Here is a 27,733-nt window from a genome sequence, read left to right on the forward strand (position 1 = left end):
GGCGGGACTCGAGCCGTATGTAAAGAGCCTCGGAAAATCCATAACAGCCTGCGGAAAACCCTTTTAATATACGGCACGTAAATAAGCGCGGGTGCGGGGGCGGCGGCGGCGGCGGCGAGGGCCGCGGGGCGCAGCGCCGGTCGCCATTGGTCTGCGCGGGTCCGCCCCGCGCGTCCCAAAAAAAAACCTCGGAAAAAAGCGTGCAGCGCGCGGCAGTGGCTCACGGACGCGCTCGGTGGGCTGACGCTCGGCGTGCGCTGGAGACACGGCTCGCTCTCCAACCGGCGGCTCCGGCCGCGTCATGCCCGCGCTGGCCCTGCGCGACCAGCCCCAGCCGCTCGACTGCTCCATGCGCCTGCGCGAGCCTCCAGCCTGGCCTCCGCCGCGCGCCCGCACGCACGGTCAGTCCACACTCCTCGGGGACGCATCCCGCGACCTCACCAGCGCCATCCCCCGACACCCGCGACACACGGGACACTCGCGACACGAATCCTGTCATACAGCGAACCCTTCCGATCCGTACTCGCTATAAAATGACGACGAAACTTATTTATGTGTCGTCGCAACTGTCGGTGGAGGCCTAACCTGTGCGTTGTGTTCGGTGTTAATAGAAATATTTTTTTATTTTGCAATGCCTCCTTCTCCTACGATCCGACTGTTATATTAGTTTGAGTTTTATTTTATTTTCTTCTACTTCCAACAAGTAAGTCAACATTTTATTTGTACACTTTTTACGATTTTCGGTTTCTATATCTGTTAAGTTTTTCGGAATGCGGGAAAGTGCCATCTTTTTATATTTTACTGTGAATGGAATATGCTTTAAATATAATGGGTGGCCGATATAAACTGAATTTTATATATGCCGATATGAACCGGTGGCCGGTGCGACCCTCTCCATCATGAAAACATAATAAATCTTCTAACTCTATCCTCTTAATAAAAAGGACGGACAGTAATTTATCAATAAGTGTTATTTCGTATGTTATTCTCGTCAGTGACCCCTCACCTTCTGTTAACATAAAGATATGTCAACAAGTCGTAAGCCGCAGGTTGAAAGGGTTCCCCTCGGCAATGTGCAAAACGGTTCCTTTGTAGGAGCGCGGGGTCCGGGCCCTGCCCCGCCTCGCTCGTCGGACCAGCTCGGTGTCGACTTCGCCTCTTTATTTGGCCGGCCTCGGGGACCTCTTTCAATTTACTTTATTAATACGAGTCGGAATGTGATGGATCAACCCGAGGAGCCGAGGACGGCGACACCGATACCGCGGGGACAGTTCGCGATCAAAGTATCTAAAAACGACGCGCGACGTACGAGAGGGGTCAAGTTTAGATTTTCCTGTAAGTTAACGGCACGCTTTGCCATTTTTACATATTAAATTTCCCCGCTCTTTTAATTTATACAATGATCAGAGTCTATATTTTATCATGATTCAAACGATAAACAATTGTGAGAGCCCACTACGACTATTCGGTGGGCGTCAATTTAATTTGACACCGACGTCGTTAAATAAGGTCATTACGTCGCGTTTGAATTGTAGGAGAACTTAATGAGACTTTAATGTATCAATTCCTTAGTAACAAATCAAATAACAAACTAGTGAACAAATTATGGTAGCGCGCTTCACTCGCCCCTCATTACACGAAAACAATGGACCCGTAACGAGACAATGAAAAGCGACACTTTTTATATATTATATTTTATTATTATAACAATCAGAGACACCTTCACGTACTAGAGAACAGTTAGCAGCTCTGGTAGAACACGACCTTGTCGCTTGAGGTATATACGTGTGTCGAGGCTTAGGTGAGGTTCATATTCCGCCTCGGGTGATGAAAACGGCCCCGTTTCCGTTATAAATCACAGTACTGCAAACAAAACTAAAACCCATCTAAGTCAGTCAGTCATGAGGTGTGAAAAGTTTCGTCAATATTATTAGATATTTTTATTAATGACATTTTAAATTCAGTAGCTTTCAGAATGTTTTTCTTCATCAAATAGAATAGCGTTCCGTTAAAACAAAACTATGTGTTAGTATTACAGTTCTCACTAACTTATGAACTTTTTATTTAAATCATGATCTATCTTTTTACACTATGTTCAACGACATGATATCTTCAGAGCGATATATTGTTCTCCTGTCTCTGTTCTATTGTCGTGTTGTCGTCTGTATAAACGTAAGTCACCGCAGGTGCCACTGTTTTCCTATTTGCCAGTAAGTGTTCCGTGTCCTAGGTTCAATTCCCGGGTGGGCGTCCTTCTTTCTAACTATCTCTCGTGTTGGTGACATATTTTGAAACATTTTGAATGATGATTCTCTGTCTTATAATATTCGTCGCGGCTCATTAAAGTGTCAAACCCCTATAGATTACATCAGTAACTTAAGATGTTTGTTTCGTATACTGCTGTCTGCTGTCTGTTGCTTTTGATCTGTGCTCTGTGAGCTAATGTCAAGGACCTTCTACACTTAGACTTTTTCACTTCTCGACGGGACCGTAACTATTTCAAATATATGACAGTCACAGATTGTCAGGAGATTATTATTAGAATATCCTATACTTTTATTATTTAAAAGTTTCCCATAAATAATAGGTAAATAAACCTTTATATTATTTTTCAAACCTTCATAGGTTCTTATACAGATAGATTTTGTGATTTCATTTAAAAATAATATTTGGATTCATAGTACAGGAGCAGTTAATAAAATAAATCAATGTTTTCCGATTATTTCACGATCTTTAGTATATATTTTTTGTCATCGATAAGAAAGCTAATTGTTGCCCTTTTTTATCTCTGGACGTAAATCTGAACTTTGCGTATTTTTTTTAGTTTTAAGGTGTAAATACACAACGAGTACATACTAAAGTTTTCTCACGACATCTACTCTCTCACTTCAAGTGCCTTAAAGGGGTGCCTTTACTTGTATGTGTCTACAATATTATATGATGATTCAAATGACACATTTGTCGATAACAATAATTCCATTCTTAGAAGGGAATGGCATGTCAGGAGTCAGGATGCTTCACTTATCGCCTCCTACGGGACGACGACACGCGACACGTGACACACGACACACGACACACGACACAAGAGATGACACAGTAGGGAGATTGCAAGATGTTTTTTTTTACACGCAGTCGGACATCTTGTAACTGTTGTCGTCGTGTAAGTCGATTGTCGTAATTTAAAATGTATATTACATATATTAACTACGATTCATATTTAAATCCTGTTTTTTGGTAATCCCTAACGATAAATTATAGTTTTAATTGTCGTAAACATGTCATGATATGCTAGTCGTATGTCATAATGCAACATTAGTCGTCGTTGCTCGTCCGTGCGAGTTTATTAAATATTTAGATCGGTCCTGTCGTGTCGTAATCTTGATTAACGCAATGTGGGTGTTGTTGGACGCTGTTTGTGTGTTGTTTTGTGTGCTGTGTTGTGTGTTGGGTTGTGTGTTGTGGGTGGTACCTCCGCCTACTGGAGATGTCCACCATTTTTAGTATACTTGTTGAAAATACTGAAGAACACGAATGGTATATCATAGCTATGAATTGTTTAGTTTTTTCTATTGACCTCCGTAGGACCTCTTCGTTTAAACACACATATATTGTTTATCTCGTGTGGATGTTTTTATTTCTACTCAGATTATTTTTGCGATGGATTGAACTTATTGAAGTTAGTCAGAGATACGCGATGGCAACTCAAAACATTCATAAAACTGTTCGGAAAAACAACAGAGAAGTTTATTCTATTTGGTTGTTAGTTAAAGTTAATTGTTTCTAAAATTATAAGTTTCAAGTCCCGCGACCACAGATCATTTGATTAGCATTTCTAACATGAGTAATAATTAATTTACACAGGAAACAACATTTTTTCTTATTAAAGCTGTTTAGTTATAACGTCCAGGCGATGGTCGTTACGGTGGAACCGATACACTTGTAAGATCATTATTTCGGCGCAAAAATAATTACATTGTTAGATTACAAAAGGCAATCCACCTTCACCACCGGAACACCTGATGGAGTCCAGGTCGAGGTTTTATTCCTTTGGTTCTTCACTTTTAACGATGGATGTCATATTGGGAAGTTACTGAAGCTGGTCTTTATTTGGAGCGCGAGTTATTTTTGTATGTGATGTTGATCCTAATGTTGAACTTGTTCCTGTTTCGGTGATTATCGATTTTCGTATATAGGGCGAGTGTTGTAACGTGCGACGTAATATGAAGGTCCCGGTGACCCCCGGCGGGGTGAGTCCGGGAGGTGACTAGTAATGGAGGGAAGGGGGGAGGACAATTAACCACCCGCGGTCAATCACCCCGCTCCTCACAGACAACAGATTTAGTTTTCGTTATCTCGTGTGTTTACTATGAACTCATGAACTGACGCCTTCCCTAGAATTTGGACGATGACATTGACTATTGACTTGAATATGCGAATGAAACTAAATAAAATTAACTAATTTACATGAAAAACGCTTACGAGAATAGATATTGACGATATCTCTTTATTTCGTTACCAGTATAGAGAGTCCAATAATTTTAAAATCTATAGAAAAAAATATTATCATGCCATGTATGACAGTGAGCTGTTGTCAGTCAGCTGGGCTCGTGATGAAGAGGCACTAATAATAAAATTATGAGTAGGGCACTTCTGATATAATGATTCAATGAAAAAGAATTTAGCTTACAACACTTGAATAAGAAATGAGGCTAGAGGGTCCAGTGAACTAGTTTTGAATAAAATTAGTTTTGTTTCTTTTTTATATGAGCATTTCAATTTAAAGCTTGTAGGAATTATTAAATTATTTGAATGTCGTTAGGTAGATACGGATCAGATCAGAAACTCACGACACTAGATCATTAAATGAAGGAAACTAGGTATAACTAAAGAGTTTAAATTATATATTCATGAAACTCCTAAACACGATAGATGTCAAAGGTCAAATGTCTGTAAACATATCACAGCGTATAGAAGATTTGTTACGGGTGCAGGCTGCAGTGGCTTATGTTAAATGTATGTGGAGCTTCTTGACGCCATTCTTAATCATTTCTCTCATTCTTTTCACAATAATTGAAGAGTGATAGTATTATTATATACTTTACTGCTTCGTGCCTGTGCGTGTCTGGTTGTTTGTATGTGTGCGCGCGTGGGTTCGTGCGTGTGTGTGTGTGGCGCTAACGGACTGTTCGAATTCATACAGACGGGATGTTTATTGTGATAGCGGCCTTTTTAGGTGAACACTACATGCAGACATTAACTATTTCTTTTATCTGTTATCAGAAGCGTGCGGGTTTCTAACGCATCTCAATATTATAGAAATTTGCGGCTGAACCGTCAACGACGTGCCTAACCGACACGAGCACAGACACACACGAGCACTGATACTCATAGACACACATAGACGTCTTAAACGTTGATAATGTATTTGTCTGTGTGCTTGTGTGTATGTGTGTGTGTTTGAGTATTAAACAGTTTTTGAAAATGTCTTATAATTAGTGAATCTGATAATTCGTATTGTTCGTGTTACTTTATAAGCTACTCGATATTATTTTAAGATATGACAAGATATTTATCGGATTCGCTTCGATTTTTTTTCTTAAAAAAACACCCTTATACTAAAACGACATGCAGAAAGATGTCATCAACGAATATACAACAGATGAAGGCATTCAAGACCTAAAAAACACAATAAACGTGTGACAACGTACTATGTAGTGTGTAGTGGGTAATAACTTAAACGATATTAATTTATTTGCAACCGACGATGTCTTTTGAATACATACATATTTATTTATCGAAAGTTTTGTTATTTTCCGATGAATTTAACAAAAGGTTTTTGCAATTCTTATGTTAAAACATGTGTCGGGGAGCGAATGCCAAGTTTCAAATTTTCTTTATCTGCCGTCGTCCGTGCGTACTCCCCACTATACTAACCGCCATGCTCCCCGCCATCCAACTCATCACGACATATTTTTAAATGAATCTCGTCTCCGAAGCGCGTTTATTTTCCGAACTTACCGTTTTTCATTCGCCGCAGCACCTGGCGGAGGATTAATGTCGGTCTGTCGGACCTTTCGTTCCCCAGGGCCGCCGGTCTGAGGGTCCGAAAGTCCGCGGCGTCCCCGGGCCGCCGTCGACGCACCACACTATTTCACGCGGTACAATTTACTGCGGCCTCCTGAGTGATGTCCATCCCTTATCCACTTTAAACAGGATCCTTCCCACTCCCCGTTTATTTCCCTATCTTTTATTTCCTTTTAATACGATGCTATCTTTCGGGTGCGATTACGGTAGATAGAGAATTTCTCAACGAATGTCGATTACTTATTCCTTTGATGTCGGTCCAACAATTCTATTAGGTATATCGGGCCACGTGACCCTCGCCTTTAGTTTTCTTTAAATGGAATGTATTATGTTCGCGGGGATTTTTCTATTTCGTTCAATGCTAAATGTTAATAAAATTCAAAACTGTAAGTACTTAAGTATATATTGTTAGTAGCGAGCGATCGAGGCAAGATGCGAATATAAATATAATGTCTGAGAGGTGTCCGACACCTCGCTCTTTACGTTACAAGTGGTTAGGTTTGTGCCGTACACGTTTACATGTTACGGTGAAGTAAAAACTATAAATAAATAATTAAACAGTTAGGTACACCAATAAGATGACTTCTGTCATAAAATGAATATTCTCGATTATAATTTAGAGAAATATTATTTCTAGTATAGCTTAATAAATAGTTAACTGATGATAATAAATAGGTATTAGATTATAACATATACAATATTAATATTGTTGGCAGTTGTATGTGACGAGTAGCTACTACACATTCTTCTCGACATAGATATCTTAACCATTTTTAATATTTGTCTCCATGTTTATAACAAAGCCTACATGTCCGTCTCTGTAAAACTTCAATTCAATGCATTTCAGAAAAGTTTTAGTAATGAGTTATTGAAAGCTTGAAAACGTAAGCTGGCCATAATTTTTTTATACTCAGTATACCTGTGAAATTGTAAAATACAAATCTTGTTTTCTGCTGCAATATTGACTGTGTCCTGTGGCTTGTGCGAGGGCTTCTGTTTTCAAACGACATTATATTCCTGTATGAGTTCACACACAACATTATATATATGCCACCGTTCCTTGGACAATGAATAAAGTTTTCGGAAATATAACGAACAACGCAAACGAATGTTTATTTTGTTTTTCGCTGCATCTTCTTTCATTTTGATACACGAAGGTACACGGGTAACATGTGGTTACATTTTCATACACTTTACTTACATATTGCAGTACATATACCACAAAATACCTTAGTGTTGTTTCACTGTCACCGTCCCTGGCGTGTCCCGTCTCTCTGCAGGTTACATACGTTTATAAGGCTCTGTTGTAACTCTCTCAATATCTTTGCCGACGGATTTTATTTTCTGTAATGAGACCCTGTTATCATTTTGTAATACCGACAGTACCACTTCATAAAGAGTACGCAAGTTGCATTACTTATAATATTTATTAATATACAGCCATCTTACCTCCTGTAGGTCGAGGAGGCATTCGGACACACAGACGCACAGAGAGTCGAATGTCAAACATTCTCCGTGTGTACAATGAAAGCCGTCACTAATTACGTTATAATACTTGTGTTGCAGTGTCGGGGCGCGGTGACGTCAGCGGCTTCTTCAACACACAAATGATGCTCGACCTTAACGGTATGTAATCAAAGCTCATTATTACAAATCGATCGCGTCTGATTTGAATATTACGACCGCGATACTTAAATTATCTTATTAGGTTTTTTAGAGTCATCCTCGAGGCGTTCGTTTGGTCTTCGGCTTCCTGTGTTTTTCATTTCGTACGTCGATCGCGGCTCTACCTATCAAAGGAATACATTATTGTTTTTAGTTACAATCGTTTACATGAACGTTATCTTCTTATCGAGGTCAGGCTTTACAGTCTTGAGGTCCGTGTGATGTCAGTGATCCGAGCGACCGTCCGTGATGGACCACGTCTCCTCGAGACGATTCACTGCCTCCACACAAAATGACCAAATGATCAAATTAAAACTAATTTATAAACATTTTTTGCTTCGATAAATGGTGACATTGCGTCTTTGAAATTTTTCTCTAGGAAAGTTTTTGCTTCCGTTAATTATGGGATGAATGGGTTGATGAAAAAAGAACGAACTTCTGCGGTCGAACGTGTACACAGGAGGAGGAGGAGCAGACGTGTGGGGGGTGAAGGGGAAGGGAGGGGGGCTGGTAGGTAGCTGCCGGTCTACTTGGTGGTTTTTGTTGCGCGCGTGCTTCACGGAACTCAGTGTTATGTCATTGTGAACGGCTGACGTTCGCTCTCAACGTTTGATTTGTTCGTCACTTTAATGACTGTCACCGTTTGGACAAATATTATATAATAATTCGATAAAACTAACGTTACCGATACATTGTTGTCAACTTTTTGTATGCTAGCAAATTTAACGTCATATTGTTTAATAAAGTCTTTTAGTCGTTTGTTCCAAGTCGAAGTATCCCCTCATTCTGACCCATATTTTTTCCTATATGAAAGTTAGATTAAAATTAGTTCGTTTTTATTTTTAATTGATTCACTCCCGAATCGAAATTAGAGACGATGGATGTGTGAAATGGTTGCATTTGTAATTCGATTAAATTTGTGAGGACATTTCGGGCTCGAGAGAGTGCAGAGACCGACCGACAAAAAGCTTTCCCAGGCGGCTGGATACGGGAGACGAGAGACGAGAGAGAAGGACTATCACGGCCAGGCATCCAGACACAAAAACATTAATGAAGCTCACCACTCGAGACTTTATGATGTTGGGAAAGTTTGTTTTTTAAGAGATCGAAACGATTATGATTTCGTGTTTGTGTTGTTTAAGAAGTTAAATTATCAAAACGGTATGAGAACTAGACATTAAGAAATTCTGTTTTGTTCCGCCTGGTCGGGTCCAGTCACGCTGACCACGGGACGAGCTGACTCAGCATCATCGGGTGCGTGTCAATGATCTCACGAGAACTGACTCCAGGCCCTCTGTGTACTCTCATACGGTACAGGCCTTGGGTGGATCCGGTCGTAGTCAACGTTCAACTTTTTTTCTCTAACTTTTCTTTCAAATTTCTTTAAAGAAAGTAACATAAAATAATTTTTGATTCTCTTAAATATGAGTAATAAATAAGCAAAGATTTACATCGAGAGGTAGTTAAAATAGTATTTTCATTCCTTTACATTAGCAAGACGTTCGATTTTTTCTTGAGCCAGCGATCGTTCGCTCGAGATATTCCCTCGAATATTTGAGTGTTTTTGCGGACGGCGAGCCCTCCGACAGGTAATCGTCGTACCTTATTGTTATAAGTCACAGGAATACTATCGGTAATTGATGGAATCATTTATAAGCATTTGTTTCACGATAATCTCTCGTGGAGCTGAACGTCTGAACGCCTCTAGCGGAATGTTTCTGTTGGCCGTGTATTAATTAACCGTCTTTCTGAACCGGTAACAGTTTTTGCTGACGATTCTGTAAAATAGGTAACGGTAAGCCATATGTGTATGCAATGTATCGGTCGTCGAAGGGTGCCGACGGGGAGCGCTCACATTTGCATGCGTCCGCGTCGCCTACCTGCGCCTACACAGCTGCCAGCTTTTTTTCACTTACCTTCGATAAATAGCGAACGATCAACGCGGCTTGCATATTTCTTTCTATTTCCATTAGCTATTGTCCGCTTTCGTTTGTTGAATGAGGTTTTAGAAGATTTATTAGGAGATGTGTGTTTAGTATCCGGGTGGGACCCGATAGCCGATAGATTCTTTTATAACAAATAAGATAGTTCGTTTTGAAATCCTAAGACGATGTTTCATTTATTTATTTGATTTCTTAGAACGATGAATGAAAACATTGATTTACTTCTAGTGGTTAATACTCGTAGGTTGTGAATGAAAACTTACAAACGTGTATCGTGAAACGAGAAGTCCTTACTATTAAAATAAATAAAACTATGGGCCTTGTAGCTTTTAGGTATGACTACATAAATGACCGATTAAATATATATATAATAATAAATAATATTTCTTTATATTATATTTTTTCCTTGGAGAATATGTTTCATAATTAAAAGCATCAAAGAATGGTATTTTTTTTCACCATCAATCTATCACCAGCGCATTGTCAGTTTCTGGGAATCCTTAGTAGACGCAGGCGCGGTTCATTTGGGCCAGTCTCTATTGAAATTTATGAACGCACTCATATTGTAAATTGCGTTTGTATTGCGGTGGTCGTTGGCCGATGATCGCACGAGACACGCGATTGTAGGCGCTAGTGCTAGACGTTAGACGTTAGGGTCGACGAAACCCCGCTACAGCTCCAACAAAGGATTTGCATACGTCCAAAATAATTTTTTGTACCGACTTTTTGCTATCATTTCAAAAACCGAGAATCTGTCATGTAATCGTTTCCCGACCTATCTATTTAGACGATATTATATTGTTCGCTACTGGCTCCTTTAGCAGATCGGGCATCAATTGGTATTATATCAAAATCTTTTGTTAATTTATTTACCAAACCTTACATATTTCATAATATTACTTGGTACGCTGCTCTTTCAAAATGTAAGATAATTGGCCTCATTAGTCGTTCCGACGTTATAAAAACAATATTATCATTATGACTAATTAATTTCTTGCGCTTCTAACACAAAATCCTAAAAGCATCGCGAGGAAACAGAACCAAAAAATTCAATTCTAAGTTATTCAATGTTGCTCCGACGTGCGGTAACAAAATATATTAAATATCAATTTATCGTTGCTAAGATGGTTGGCTGGCTGACTGGCCGACTGACTGGTCGGCTGACTGGCCGGACGACTGGCTGGTTGTTATCGAGTCCGTCACGGTTGAGCACACCGCATCGCGCCAAGTAACTACTATTATCGCCTTATTGGTATCATGATCGTTCCTAAGAGGTGTTAATACCACTATTACAAAACGTACTATTATATCGAAAAAGTTTAATCAGCGATATTTCGATTCGTGTTTTATAACTTAATTTCATTGTAATAATATTTATTATAAAAGTTTCCGCTGGTGAGTTCCGCTCGCACCTCCCTTCTCTTCGTTTCATGTATGACCTGACCTTTCTGTTCTCCATATTAATTGCGTTGATCACGTGAGGTTCTGTTACTCCAGCCCTTGTGCTCCTGTTGACATTTCAGTTGTTGCGTGAAGGGTGGAGGTGTTATCATTCGTCCTGTAAGTTGATTCGCCGTTACTTTCAGTAAGTGCCGTGTAGTGGATGCGCAAGCGCACCGATTGCGATCTAAAGCAATAAGCTGATCTACCGGGATAATCCGAATCCTCCGAAATCCATTGTAATCACCAACGGTTCACTGCGCGACTCTCCCTGACGCATAGACTACAGTGAGTGGTCACCACTACACCACGGTCTCATGGTCAATAGGAATACTTTTAAATTTATCTCACTGGGGAGAAAAAAATACTTATCGATTATTATTTGTAAGATTTTAAAGTTGTAAAATTACTTTCGGCTAAAATTTTCCTAAAGATATGCGTTTTAAAGCAATATTTCACGGTTACACTGTTTGTGCATGGTCAAGATTACGATTCTCCTCTTTTTAAATAAGGGCTGTGTTAAAGCAATTACGACGGGCTTTGTGTCGGAGAAAGCGATCCATAAAAAAAGACATTCGAATTGAGACGTGAAGCGAGCGGAGCGACTTTCTAATTTATTGTTTTGCTGTTTTAAATATTTTTAAAACACAACAATCTAAAACAATAAAAACATATTTGCGCAATATCCACTTCACAAAACATACAACGGGTCTTTATATCATTTATAAATGAAGACCGATTTCCTTCTATGTTGGAACCTTTTAAGAGTTTTACAACCTGACTGTCACAATTGTGCACTCTCAGCCGTGTTTAGGGATTGTAAATGATTTTATATCGAAGAGAGGGTCTAAAACTGTAAACACGGCAAGGCAAGGCCGACGGCCGACGGCCGGCGTCCGACGCGCTCTTAACACGCAATACGTTTTAGGGACAGCACCGTAGTAGGGAATAAGATTGGGACGGTCCAAGAGGGGCCAAACTTTTGGATTTACGATTTATTAGGAAGAGCGAGAGCGAACGAGTAGGGGCGAGCATTTCAGAAGGTTATCGTCGGTAACATATGCAAGCTCGGGGTGACCTTTATACGCTCCGCTCTCGGTCCCGTTGTACTACGGACACCTGCGACGGACGTTAGGCTCCCGCTAACCGAACGACATCATTAAAATGTCGCGACTCTGTTACAATGCTGTTAAACGTAACCTTATAGAAATGCGACACCCGCCTGATAGTACTCCCTCACTGATAACTGGAAAAACGTAACTCGTTGTTAAACGACATAAACATCTTCCGTAATAAACGCAGTTTGTTCAAAATAATGTTGTGGCAACAGATTACTAATCGGTAATCACGTTTCGGTTAACATAAATAAGTTTTTATAATGCCTGCCGTCCGAGCGTTGGGCTTATTGAATATTGATTACAGTCGGAGGCGTCGTTAGACTTTCACAATACCGACTGGTGATACACGCCAGTTACGATTCGGAAACATTACAATGTCGTTACCTGAATCTCATATTGCATTATTACAGTTGGCGTCCGATTAGCGGAGATTGGGTGCGAGTGATGACAATGATCTCGATGGTGATGGTGGTGGTGATGGTAGCGGTGGTGGGAGGCCATATTAGAATACGTGCGGTACATTAACATCGCCGCTCCCACGCACTGCTACGTGCCCGTCAGGGCTGCGGCTCTCGTATTCCATTAAATAACGCGAACGACATCTCACACGTAATCCTGAACGTGTCACCGATCTTCCAAAACTGATACTACAATTTATTACAAGGTTTATCAACAGAACATATGACATTCTTTTTTACACAAATGTATATTACTCTCAGAATACACTTTAAACGTTGGACCCCTCTTAGTAAAGACTTATCGTAACCGAGTCTCGGGTGTCAGCCCTGCTTCCATAGCGTAAATACATATTGTGAAGTTTGAGTCCCGACCTTTTTGGAAGGTTTCTGAAACACACGAACTATATTGGAATAAGCAGTGAGACGCTCTCGCCAATGACGTTCGGTAATCTGCATTCAATGTGAAAAAGCTACATTTACAGCCGACCGCGGCGCACCCGCTCAATCACTTTACCGATGTTTTAAGTTTTCCCGAAATTCGTAATAGTTAGAGTATATTGTATCGACTAACGGGATGGATGATACTGACTCGCTGCGAGGGTTACTGACTTTTGTTGATATTTGAAGGCGCGTGCGCAACCACCTGCCGCCTCGACACACACACATACACGCAGAGGCCGCCCGGGTCAAGGTCACCGGAACATCAGGGTTCGACCGGTCCGGGGGAGCGGAACTTGATGGTCCGTTACTGGAACGTCATGTGTTATTATTATGAAGTAGCCTGACGACGTTTACCTCAATTCAATAATAAACTAAACACATGCAAGGCCTGTTGTGTTTATTACAATACTTTAGTACAATAAATCTCTTTTGAGGACGTGAATTAGTTCATCTTTCATCGTATGTTTGTGAATGTGTTGTGATAGTCGCCTGTGCCTGTCCCTGTGCTTGTGCCTGTGTCCGTGTCTGTGCCTATGTCTGTGACACCGTCTGTGTCAGTGTCAGTGCGTGTCGTAAAACAATTTCCCCTTCCCGTGCTCCGAGGAGCGAAACGCAATACGAAGCGACGTGCATTAGCAATGACAGTTCGCACTCCGGCCAAGATGTACATAGAAAGATATGAGGACCTTGTTAAAAACGTGTTATTTAATAAGTTCATTGACCTTTACATTAATCAATAGTCTTTTCAACAATTCCTAAACGTTAGTCACATCGCACACATACAGAATAACTTTGTTTTTTTGATATTGAAGAGTTGTTTCCATACTTTTTATATGATTCAGTATTACAATGTTTGGATTGACTGTAACCAGGATTTGAACATCACATAGAAGGTTTCACAACTGGCAAGAAGACGGCAAACGTTGATATGAAGATATCTGCGTGAGTTTCTTATTAAAATCTCACCAAATAGATAGCGTTTTCTGCAACGTATGTGATATGGACCGTGGTAACCCAACCCAACGGTAACCCTAAGATAGTTCATTTGGCTGACCTATAAAGCTGAAAATTTAGGTAATGCGTTCATTCATCAATTCATTAATCAAAAAGACAGAACTGGCGACCTGCATATGTAACTATAAGTTTATTTGATTCTTCTACAACAAATTCGCCCGTAACAAATGTTTTATAAACAGCCAAATTAATGAGAACAACATTAATTACGAGCCAGTCGTTGTTTCTATGTTCTCGACTCCCAGTTCATTCACTCCGACATTCATTACACTGAGGTGTTACCACTTTCCTCTTATGATATCAATTAATCTAATCATTCAAACAGCCTTCTCTGAAATCAACATGTTTAATATTTGTCTCTGTCGCGTCGACAGTGCATGACCTGATTCGTGTTTCAGGACTTAGTCTTCGTTTATGTCGAAGAAGCTTTTCTAGAACACAAATACAGAGACAGAACCAGTTGTGTTGTTTTTCGAGGCGGGAGTTTTTCTGTAAAGTGTTTCTCGTTCTCCAAATGGACTGTAATGTGTAGATGCGTGCTTTAATTTATAATGTTTATAATAACCAAAGAAGTGGAGCAGAATGTATTAACGACTCGCTGTTGTATCAAAACAGCCGCTTTACGATATTTACGAGTCTAATTTGAATAACTAATTGTCGACGAACAGACGTCCACATCGGCACGGCCACATCTATAATCAACGTACACATATACATTACACGTTTAATTATAAATATTGTTACAAATTTAATCTTCCTCGAGTAGTAGATGCGCGGTGCCTCAATTAATGTTAACCGTACAACGTGAACAGATGTAGTCAGATAATACTGACATTCATTATACCTGATTTGTATCTCTTTATTAATTGAAGCAGTTTTGCATATTATACTAAAAGAAACGTTTACGATACTAAGAACGTGAACGGGGGATTTTTATAGGTTTGATGAGCTTCCTGCAAACGAAGCGATAAAAGTATATTGAACACAATTCATACGCTATTCATAGTAAGAAGGTTTAGTGGCTAAGAGGATATCGGCAGTCGGAGCGGGAGCGGGAGCCGGGAGCCGGACCCTCGCGAGGATCGCTCGAGTGTTTTAACATGTTCCAAATTGGTTTTCTATTTCCTCCTCACTAAATTCTATTCACCTTCTATTCATCTATTACGCTTTGGTTATAACAATGACGCATTCAATGTTTCTGACTTATCCTGGGATGGTTTATCACAATATGCACAGGGAGTAAATCTGCATAAATAAACAAACACAAATACAGATCATTAATATACGTAATTTAAAAGGCTATTTCCAAACCATTTTAACATTAAATGAATTTCCTTGCGTTTGTCCAATTCCCTCTTAGTAATTGTTGACTGTCACTGTTAATCGTTTATTGTGAAAAAGTAAAACCTAAATAAAAAGCCAAGGAAAGCAGGGAGGGGGAAGTGTATATATAGCTGCTTCATAATAACTATTGATTTAATACATGGGAAGCTTTCTTAAACAAAATTAGATTGTGTGAATTAATTCGGTTTAATTTAAATGAAGCTAATTATAACGAGTGCTACCTGACGAGCCGTTTTCTATTAATTTGAATGTTTTAATGAGATGTGCACTCGCCGTCCACTGACCCGATAATCTTTGAGTATGCTTATTATTTCATCACAATTATGGTAATTTATCTCAAAAATTTAAATTAGGAAATTAATACAGAAGTATGCAAAAAATTTTAACAAAAAGACTATCTACGAATTATATCAACTTTTGGAAGGCAGCGAAGCAAACCTTGAATTATTACGTTAGAATCCTTTTGTAGTGTTTTTAATTCGAGAATCTGCGTGTGACCAGAGAGCGGTATCTCGGTGTGATCTACCAATTAGATCTCCTTGAGATATAGTTGACGTATGAAATTTTGTACTAAATTATCTACCTAGGATTGAATGGCCTAAAAAGTGAGTGACATTATTTATAAAAACAGCTTTCTTTCAGCTCTTGTGTGAAATTCTTAAAAAGTGTGAAAACTTTATCTGTAATATAGAAAACATCAAAAGTTTTTGTAGTTATAAATAATGACGAAACCTACGTCTTATTGGGACTGAAGTTTCTAACTCTTCAGTTCCAACACACCTATAGGAACTATTTTTATTTAACAGACAAGATGGAATCCTCTATGTTTAAACTATATCATCTAAAAGATCCATATCTAGCTGGCATCCTGTATGCCGTACATCGGTCCTATTGGTCAAGGTAGCCAGGATATTATTCATCTCATTCCGTTTTGAATGAATTTCTTGAAGATTCTTGGTACATAAAATACCGATAAGAATCTTCATCCAGTGACAGTAATTTTTCAAAAACTTGGCCGCAAGGAATTCTATTAGTGACAATTACACATAAAAAATATGATACCAAGACAACTAACCGAGTCACACAATGACAAAAGGTGTTACAGGACAGACTTAACATTTAATTCAGTACAAGTGCGAGTGGCGAGCGACACTCGCGGGATATTTAAATGTTATCAATTATAATTCAATGAGCGTGTCTTCATCAGCTTCATGTACGGCTACGGAGTGTACGGCTTTGTGTCGTCTTCCTCCCTCCCCTCCGTCACATTGTCTTCTCAGTGAGCTGATTATCAGCAAGGCAGTCGTTGAGATATCGATCTGTATCAACAACAGACAGTTAAATTGCAAAAGAAATTTTTGCAAAAACATTTACCTAAGTCTAACAATTTATGTCGATCAGACATCGACGAATGTATTAAAAGTATGAGAAACAGAAATAATAGTTATTTTTTATGGTTTAATTAATTTTTTTCACAAAACTGCCGACTTCGTTAGTTTATCTGCAAACATTTTAATGGCCACGTTAGTACATTGAAGCATACTCTCAGTTAAAGCCTAGTATGCCGTAGTCACCGGTCCCCGGCCCTCGCCTCGCAAACGCATTCCGAGGGCGAGCGTTTATTCCGCTTATCTAAATTTCAAATTGGGGTCCTGTAGAGGTGCGGGGCCCGCGCGGACCCCGACGGTCGGATTCCTAGCGGTCCTGCCAATCCATCCATAAAAACCCAATCAATTGGTTATTTTTGTACTGCACTCCGGTATTAGACACACGACTTGACTTTGTCCTCCGAAATACAAAATTTTCTAAACAGTTATTTTAAATAGAACGCTGATAATAAATGACTTTTTCCTGTTTATCATTTTAAGAACATAGAAGAATTAAAATGTTTTAGTTATCTGTCCTTAAGTCGAGATGGCGCCATTTGTTTTTAAAGTCAATAATTTAATCATCAAACAATGCCGAAGTAAATATAAATAAGCCCTCGGTCGGTTACTTGAAGCTCCATGAGCTGTCGCGTGATGGAGCGACGCCACCGACAATTTGTCCGTCATGTGATTTAATACACCGCCGTGGGAACCGCCGGTCCAGCAGCGTCATACACGGGCCTCATGCACCAGTCTCGGTAAACCAATGCCGGTTTGTCAATCTTCATGTTACATTCGTACTGGCGTCACTCAGCAATCCAGCCCTTCAGAACATCCAAACCATCATACACTTCTTATATAGGCACGTAATGTTTACTTAAAATTTAACAGAATGTATTTTTAAACATATCCTTTAATATCTTTATTAAGTGGTAATCACGATGCAACGATCCCCGCGGCTGGCTGCGGGAGGTCGCTGGCAGCGCTTTATTAATGATTCGCGGTAATCTTTCTTTATAGTCTCAAGAAGAGAATGAATATTTAATGTTCGTTTAAGTAACAGGGGTCCTAGGATCGGAGTCACGTATATGGTCGAGTGCGAGCAACGGTAGAAACGGAGTTCATAAGGAAAATGAGTACACGCTTAATGTCTTCCTGAGTTATTGTTCGTATTAAAAGTGAGACGTCGACGAAAAGCTCGCCTCGCATATCATATTTACATGTGCGAGGCATCACGCTACTGTTTCATAGGACCGGTGTAATGGCATGCGTGACTTAGAAAAGGAATCACTCACGCAATACTGTTACCACCTCTCATAAACAAATTATATTCCCCTGAGAACAAACAAACACGTTCTTTAAGGTCACTCAGAGGAAGCGGACCTCGGTTCACGCAACTTTACAAATGTCAAAATTGACAACTTCCTGTCTAAATATGTTTTGGGTTTTGAGAATACTTCAGCATGGGTGTAATGTTAAGTAAATAAATAATTCCAACTAGAATACTCGAAACATCAAAACATAGTTTACTTCACTAATTTAATAAGCATATTATAAGTTACGTGTACTGCCCAATGTACATGAAAAGTAACGACGTGGAGTGGACCGACATTGATCACAACACCTCACCGTCTACATCGTTATGGAAATAATTTTCGTTATTATTATTATCACTATTATTTTGCATTATTAACTTTAATGATGTCTTTTTTTCAGTTCCTGCTTACTTAACAATTGTATTGTAATCTGTTTCTAACGTCAAATCCTAGTTTCTCTATTCAATAACTTTATCTTTCAAACATTAATCCATTAAGCGAGTCTGCTCTACTAAGTACTCGTTCGTTAAATCCACGGATCATTCGTCCTTTACGACACTCGTTCTTCCGAAGCAACCGAGGTGCCACTGATGTGTATATCATTGTTTATTTAGACAACTCTTTCACACACGTACACGGACACAAAAACTCCCGCGAACAGCGCGTTTAAACTCCCGCTCAGTACACTGAGGAGTGTGGAGCTCATTTTATATGATAGTAATGTTTTTGTTCACTCTTTACCCGATATAATTAGAGGCAGACAGCGCCGCGCCATGATGCAGGCTAATTAAACGAAGTGACTTGGTAAACAAACAAAAGATCACACCGCGTGGATTAAAGACGTCGGAGCTTATTGGAACATGTATTGTGGTCTGACTAGACGAGGCGGTGTTCACGTTCCACTATAGAGTCTAATTGAAACGAGGCTGCCGAAAACGAAATCAACTAGTAGGTAGAAGCAGAAACGATTCAAATCAGATTTCTACAAGTTTCTTATTGAAATCTATACAATTCTTACCAGTTTTTTAACACTTATAATTCCTTTATAGAATTACCAAAATTTTTGTTCTTTTTGTTCTAATATTTCTCTCATAACTACACTAACCCTGTTTATTAAATCTTTGAATTCTTTCGCTGCTTTTCGGCGCTTGGACAACTGAACCTCAAAGGAGGGGGAGGGGGGTCCATCCTTTCAAGGTTTGATATTTAGAATTCGTGGTTCATTAAATAAGATCTAATTAGATGATCTTTTACTGGAGCGCGGCAAACGCAACGCAAGGAAAACATTCGACGCGGCATTCCTTAAATGAACTTGTTTTCAAATTTATAATTTTTAGATATCGTGACAAAAAATGAGATTATAGATAATTAAACAATTCTAATAACAAACCCTTAGTAAGTGAAGCAGTTGCAAAAAATACAGTATTTATTATCAAATCAGTAAAATGTTCCTTGGTCCGTCGTTAAAATGACAGTGGCAAATATTCAATGCCGTGATAGGAACGAAACGGGACGGAACGGACCATGATCCCAACTGAAACTAAATGAAATTGTAATGATAATGATAACGGTAACGGTGGTCCAACGATTATTAACAAAGATAATAAATTAATACCCGCTCTTTGTCTAAGTGACTACGGAGTAAAGACGCCGCGGCTCCAAACTCTCAGAAGAGTCGAATCATTTCTTCAATATCTCGCAGCGTCCGTTTGAGGCTCGATGATCTTATCTCATTTGAATGCGGATGGTACCATTGATGTCAATTTAATAATTTATCAAAAGCTTCAATTCTATTGTAACAAATGCCAATATGCGAGTATTCTTAAAATTCTATGAAAACTAGCCAATTATTACTAATTATGAAATGACATTGAATATGAAAGTCGTGTACGCCATGTGCCATAAACATGTGATGTTTATACGTTGCATGAGAAGAGCATCTCTACGCATCATTGACATTAAAGTTCTCAAATACTACGTAGCTGATGTTATCGCAAATTACCTGAAGGGTATAGTTGTCTGGTGGCGCCTGCACACCTCCACCTCCTCCCCTCTCGCCTGGCCGGAACACGACAGATCCGTATCAGTGTAGTATCAGAACTCAAACATACATATACACACACACAGTTTGTGTGTGTGTGTGACAAACAAAGTGTGTGATGTTCATTAGTATGGAGCACTCAACGTGGCAGAATTATAACACGCAGTACGTCTCAGTTCGGCGGACGCGCACACGCGCACACGCACACGCACACAGTGCACCCAGCAAGCATTCAGCGTTATGTTAGAATCGAAACGTACTCGACGATTCGCAGGTTAATGAATGTTGTCAAAACTTTACAGAAATATAGTTTTAGTTGTGAAGCTGTCGAGGGCGATGCCAAGGTAAAGACGAGGTCGTCGTATCTCATGACAGCGCTCGGCGGTGCGTTTGACGAGGCCTCACAAACAGTTTAATAACTTCATAAATCGTTATTTCCATCGCTAATAAAGCGATATTAATTATCTAGTATTCAAATCTCAATATCTGTTCATTGGCGGCGCGCTCGTGACCGGCTCCCCGCTACATTAATACCGTCGGCCGCGCGCGGCGGTCGGACGGCGCGTGCGATTAACGATCGTGATTCGATCACAAGAACAGTCTCCCTCCCCCGCACCCGCTGCCTCACCCTCGACATCACCTCCACCGTTACTATCATTATCGTCCTAAGGGAGCACAGAGTGACAAGACTACGAACAAGACAGTTCCGGTTAATTTGTACTACCTATTGTTATTTGGCGAACATGGAAGGCTTTTATACGAAAGATGTAAAGGATTGCTGATTTTATAAAAAATAACGTAACATTTTAAGGCCAGATAAACTATCATGTGGCCGTTTTATTCAGATCAAGCTGATGTGTACTGCTCGAAGAAGATTTTACAAACAGTGTTGGACTATTCATGAGATCAAAGACTTTCGCGAGTATTAATTTAAATGAAAGTAATATTTTTCGGATCAATTCGCGTATTCGCGATGTTTCGGTGAATTCACATCTCGTCTGCCCGGATCACGGTGTCTGCTAAGTAACTGAAACGTCGCGTCGGGAGAATGTAGTTTTTAAAATAATAAAATACGCGTAGTTATCCGAAAAATATTACTTTCATTTAAGTGTTGGACTGTTGTTCTTTGTCCCTAACATGTATTTTATTGAGACCTAGACACTAAAAAGAAGTACCAGATCCATGTCAATATAATGTCAACTAAATCTTCTTCATAAAGTTTGTGGAAGCGTTAGGATAGCGACACGATGCCGATACGACGCCAAGACGACGGACGACCGATGCGGCAAAAGAACCTATTGTGTTATTGTAATATGAAATAAGTTTTCTTTTGATGATTGTCGATATCTTTATATTGAATCATTCAGTCTACAAAGACTGCGTATTGTGCGGAGAGCGCGGCCGCTGTTTGTGTATTTATTTAGATGTCTTTGTTTGCATTTAATAAATATACTATCTTTATAATTTATCGCATGCCTCTTTAATAAAATCGTTCGTTTTCTGATCTACAGGAACAATAACATTTCGATAACTTAATTTTTTTAAGCGATAAAGCTACACCAGTGACGCAGAATAAGAACGCTTAGATAATTATTACAAAAATGTATTAGAATGAATAGGCTGTAGTTCTTCAAATACATTAATTTTGAATGCTTTATTACAATACAAACAACACTTTTCATATTGATATAGAGCACGTACGGGTAGCGTCGGTTTATTCCTACTTCGTGATATTAGCACGCGATCTACTGATACCACCGGATTACAGTTCTTATTGCGGAGAAAGCATTACGGACAGACAGTCACACACACAGACGCCCACACAAAACAGACGCACACTCGGATGTAAATATGCATGACAGTGTAGACGCGTCATCATACCACGCCATTCTCATTCTTAACACGCTGGTATTAAAGTGCATGTCGGTGTGCAGAGACTCCGCGAGCGAATAGCAATTAACACCGGATAAGATCGGACGACGATGAGAACTATAATTGTAATATCATTGTCACTGTATCGTTCCGTCCGCTGCACACCTCGCGCACGCCGACTGCACACCGCCCGCACGCCGCCCGCACGCCGCCCGCACGCCGCCCGCACGCCGCCAGCAAGCTGTCCACACACCGACTGCATGATAACTGTCGCTGAAAAGTCGACATCTACTTTTTGAAGCCGTTCGGGAGATCATTTATAAAACTCAAAACAGGAGTATTGTTTAGTCTCAAATTGTTTTATCTTAAATATAACATATTGAAAAAAATGATTATAAAGAAAATTCGTAAGTTTCAGGACGGTGTTAGAAGTGAAGCTCCTGACATTTCACTTGACGCATTAAAAGCTTTCCGCAGGGTGTGCTATGAAAGCTTTATTGATAAGTTTTCTTACTATGTCGTAGTCCCGGATGCAAGTGTGTGGATTTTTTAATTTTATGACTGATCTTGTTATGCAAGAAGTTTTTAATGTCTACTTATAGTGCAAGGGCCGTCAAAGCAAACGTTTCTCAGGGGTCTGACTTCTGAACCACTTTATGTTTACTGCTACTACCTGGTGTCTATGGTAACTCATAGTTTCAACCTGGTATTATTCCAGTTTTGGACCAGTCCGGATTTGATAAATTTGGTAAGAGTAGCAATTATTGAGTATATTCAGGCACACCTCAGGCAGATTCCCATTGGGGAGACGACAATTGTGTATTATTTAAAGCCATCTAAAAATACAAATTTCTCTTTTCACTTCAAAGTCATGGTGAACACCGTCACCGATATAATGTGTTGAGATATTGTGCAATAACTTGACTTATTTAATTAAGTTTAAAGCTCAAGTACCTATAAGTAAACTCTGTATCCCCTCAAATAGACGACGATTTAGCTTAAGTTCAGGAACAGTTTTTTTGCCTTTACAAAGCATAGATATTCATATTTAAAGTGCTACTAATACGTTGGCAGGAGCTGCAAAATGTCATTTCACGGCTTTAGTCTCCATAGAATAGAGGCTCGCTGGTGACTACGAGTTAGTTCAAGTGAATCTTGTCAGTCATGATTACAGGCGTAAAATGGTCAACCTCTCGTTACTTCATATGAACTCCTCTGGACGGTGTGCGAAAGAACTGCACAATTTAATTCCTCTGACTCCTTTTAACCAGCCGATTAGCACCAGTGGGTCTCCATTCTTTTGTTGTTGATCTTTGTGGCATTTGGACGAAGCGCGAAGTTTCCTCCCTCCTTATGCGTATAGTAAAATAACAGAAACAGTGTAATGCCTTCCACTTCCCTACCTTTCACTTACCTTTTGAATGTTCTCAAGGCTAAAGGGAATAAGCATTTAGTAGGATAAAGCGAGCATTATGGACGACTTCACTTCTACCTACCACCAGATAGGACGATACTCAAGCATAATACAGCTTTTTAACAAAAAGAAATCTGTACTTCCGACACGAACCGTTACAGGTATATGAAAGAGGGGAAATGCGATATTTTAATATTTTCTCTTCATAACCTCATTATAGTATATGATAAAGCATCAGTTCATTGTCGGACGGATCGCGGATGCGACGTGCCTGTGTGCGTGTGTGTCTGTCAGGAAGTAAGTAGGTACGACGCACGGAGGCGCGCACTGTTAGCCGCGTATCGTTCATCAGGGTCGGGTCACAGTAATATACAGAAATATACGATATTCATACCAAATTAAATATTCAATGATTTAGGAAATTATTTTAATCATTCAGATAACTTGGCACGTTAGACGATATGGTTTTGTTATTTTGTTAGTACCACCTTTAATCTAAAAAGAAAAGATCAGTTCATCGTCTACAAATATGAATATAGGGACCATTTATATCACCTGTTTGATTTTGTTTCTAAACTTAAAGTATTTTAAAAACAATAATGACACACGATAAAAACGAAACATCAAACAACAAACTCGTTTGATGTATTTCACGGGTATGTTAACATGAACATCGTGATGACCGCCATACAGTAGATTACCACATATTATTTTTTTAATTGATTTTAATATTTCAGTAAATTGATTAATTAAAATGCAGAGTTCAATAGAAAATGATTCTCTATAACAAACGTTTTGAAGACCCGTAAAGTCATTTTAATATCATTCAGTATATTCAATAACTCTCGTTTTGAAATTAAGTGAGGGAGCGACATGGTCCGAGTGTAAATTGAGGTAAAGTGCATGTCCATTGATGTCATTGAAGCGGTGTCTCGTCGAGCTGTTTTCATTCGAGTTTTAAAGCAGGTAGCTGTCGGTTGTTAACGGACAGTCGGGTGGCTGTCAGCGGTCGGTGGTCGTCGGGCAGTTGTAGGTGGTAGGTGGCAGGCGGACGGTGGACGGCAGAGAGCGGAAGGCACTCTTGTCACGAACGCGTTCGGTCGATCGGACTAACTTCGTTAGCTGAATATGCACTCCAATCTTCGTCGGAATCGAATTTGCGCCCTCCGGTGAGTGCGGACGAGATGTTGATAGATTATTTGTGAAGTGGCCGGACCGCCTTTGAAATCTTTCACGCGTTAAAACGGAGGTAATCTCCGTCGACCCTCCCGCCCCTCCCGAAACCTCCCACCCCCCCGTTTGTTTACCTTATCATTTTATTGCGTACCGCGCTCCAAATCAGCCCTCGTGAATCTCGACCCTTTCTTGTCCTCTAAATTTATTTGTTATAAAGTAAAGTAACCAGTTACAGATGTCTTGGAAGCAACCCTTGCCGAACTTCCACCAGCCTCCTGTACTACACGCCGCATTACATTTATTTTTTGTGAAAAAACTTGCAATTCCTGAGAAAACTGTAACGCAAGCTGTGACTTAATTCTTGTGATTTTTTGTTACCCTAAAATGTGTGTCAGGGGAGCGCGGCCGCGGCGGGAGGCGACAGGTCGCAGCCCGCGTCTCCGCCGAAATCTCTTTTTTAACGCAAAAATGTCGGAACATAACAATGCCTGACCCATTTCCCGGCCGTGGGAAGGAATAACGAACGCTTCTCATCTAAAAGCTTGCGATTTCTGCAATAAAAAATGCATTACCCCATATATTTAAAAAATCGTAGTATCGTAAAAAACACGATGCGAATGAATGCATTGTTCGAAGGGGATATTGAAATTTGAAAAGTTGGAAGGGTGAGATTTATGTGTAAAATAACGGCTTTTTGACAAAAAAATCCAAAATCAGCTGCATTTGTTAAGTAAACGTGCGACGCCAAGTCGTTATCAAACAATAGAAGTCGCATCGTCTCTACTGACCCAGTGAATGTCGCAAGTGATGGTACATCATCAGGTCCTCCAGCCATGATTGATGATTACACACATTTTTATCGTATCCTTCGATGTATTCTGAAGTGTTCAGATTTTCAATAAACAAACAAACTAATTCCTTTCCAAAAACCAGTCATTTGTAACATAAACTGGAGTAATACGAGTACAGAAATGATACGTTGCTTATACAACATGTTCATCGAATATTTAAATTATATTAGCGGCATTATTGTAGGTCGTAAAGTAATCTAGCCGAGCTTTAACCAGCTACACATATATTCTAATCTGTAAGAATGAAAATATGTACGTAACTAGCTAATTATGAATATGAGTAAAGCAGGTTGTTAAAGATTCGTTAAAATGTGATAGTAATTTATTTATGATAACAATCACGTCCTTCTCATCGAGCCATATAAATGTCTATGAAAACTGTGTCGTCTCTGTGATGGCAGTAATACGCGTGATCATCGTTCACTTTAAAAACATTAAAACGCCGTCACACTCCACTGGGAGCTGCTCAAAGGAAAGTAACGTAGCTGTTAACATGAACACCTCGGAGACGTCGAGTCAATGCTTATCTTTGCGCACTTCGTTGTTATATTACATTCCTCTTCATTATTATTATTTTTTTTTCTATAAAAACTTTGTTTACAAAATATATTATGTATGTTAATAAATGATTGAAGTAGAGGTATCATTACAGTCACGTTGTCTGGTAACGACGTATGTATCTACAGCTTCAGTGACGGATCCTTTTGATTGTGTTTCCGATACGTCTGACATGTTTCACGATGTAATTTCAATATCATTTGTATTTGATCAACGAGACATTTCAAATCGATTAAGTTTCTGGAACTTCGGCCTCAGAATGTCAAAAATAAAGCCGCTTGCTCAGTAGAGTTACAATTATAGTGTTAATTTACTGGTTGGAGTCTCCGTGTCATGCCTACAACGAGATACTAGCGACATTCATAGAATAACATTCCTGTGTGTGTGTGTGTGTGTGTCTGTGTGTGATGCGCGGTATGCAAAGCAGGCGAAGCTCCGCCCCTCGGGCGCTGCTCCCCGCGTGCCCCGCCGGAGTCTGCTCCAACCCGGTATGTAGTCGTTTATAAAACATGTAAAAAACCTACCGCGCCGTGTCCCCGGGTACCCCCGTGTACCCCCGGTGAAGGGTGGCGTATTGTCTCAACTGTCATCCGCGCGCGCAACCCTTCGCGAGATGTGCACGTGCGCACACACACAGGCACACAGTACACGAGCGAATATACACACACCGACATAATAGTAAACATTACACGAAAAAAAAATGAATTGTTCTGATTTTATAACCGATCCTGATACAAGAGGATAACCTTGAATTGATGGAAGTTACATTGCAGGTTTAGAATGGGATCCATTTGTATATAATATTATTTATAACTCGACATGTTGCTGATTACTTTCATCATTATCGACCGATACAATGATATAATAGTACACTTTACTTTCCGAGACCTGATGTGAGTGTATCTGTGTTAATAGTAAAGAAACGAGTAGGTGCTGCTCCAAGTGTTGCTTTAACTAGACGGTTTCCTACGGAACGGATCAAATGATTATATTGTCTCTGAGAAATACTTATAATAAATAGTTCATTTACAAAATATTTCTCTAGCGAAATATTCAACTCTATTAAAGGAACAATTAAATACTTGATACACACACGCCCGCACGGACGGACGGACGGACGGACGGACGACTAGAACGTGATCTTGTTAGAGTTACGCTTTAGCTTAATTCAGAGCTAAGTCGAAATTATCTTCTATATAATGATTTTGAGAAATATAAAATTATAGCGCGATACTTTGAGCTGAAAACGAGCTTAGTTTGTTGTTAACGGTAATGCCGACTACTACTCGCGTTGTGGCGTGACCCCAGATATGTGGCTATTATTCTTATTTACTTAGGTACATCTATGTAAGTATGAAACTTTTACGACAATAATGATTAACTTCAATGTATAGTCTATAATGGTATAATATTCTACTCGGACCTATTACGTCCCTAAAGTCTAAAAGCAGCGATTGAAGGATCTTATTCAAGGGCATTCGTATTGCGCTTCTGAGTCGGGAGTCTAAAGTAGGGTCGAGTTCGACTGTGGGCAATCAGTGAGCCGTTAGCGCAACGCGACGCGACGCGCCAACAAAAACGATCATTACTTTAAAAAACAAGGAAAGGACATTTTATTTAAAAAAAATATT

General features: G+C 39.7%; 1 protein-coding gene across 8 annotated transcripts in view; it reads left to right on the forward strand.

Annotated features, from left to right (window-relative positions):
- The window catches only part of LOC116768503 (silk gland factor 3-like), a 93,625-nt gene that overhangs the window by 52,401 nt on the left and 13,491 nt on the right, over positions 1 to 27,733 (forward strand). For 3 of the 8 annotated variants that reach the window (XM_032659237.2, XM_032659236.2, XM_032659240.2), the window contains exon 3: positions 7,651 to 7,710. In XM_032659237.2, the coding sequence (XP_032515128.1) occupies positions 7,651 to 7,710 (60 nt within the window). Of the gene's footprint in view, positions 1 to 228; positions 704 to 7,650; positions 7,711 to 27,733 lie in introns of those variants that run through there. The other 5 variants (XM_032659239.2, XM_061525836.1, XM_061525854.1 and 2 more) reach the window with 4 other exon arrangements.

The sequence above is a fragment of the Danaus plexippus genome, chromosome 4 (assembly GCF_018135715.1).
Source record: "Danaus plexippus chromosome 4, MEX_DaPlex, whole genome shotgun sequence".
NCBI classification, from domain to species: domain Eukaryota; kingdom Metazoa; phylum Arthropoda; class Insecta; order Lepidoptera; family Nymphalidae; genus Danaus; species Danaus plexippus.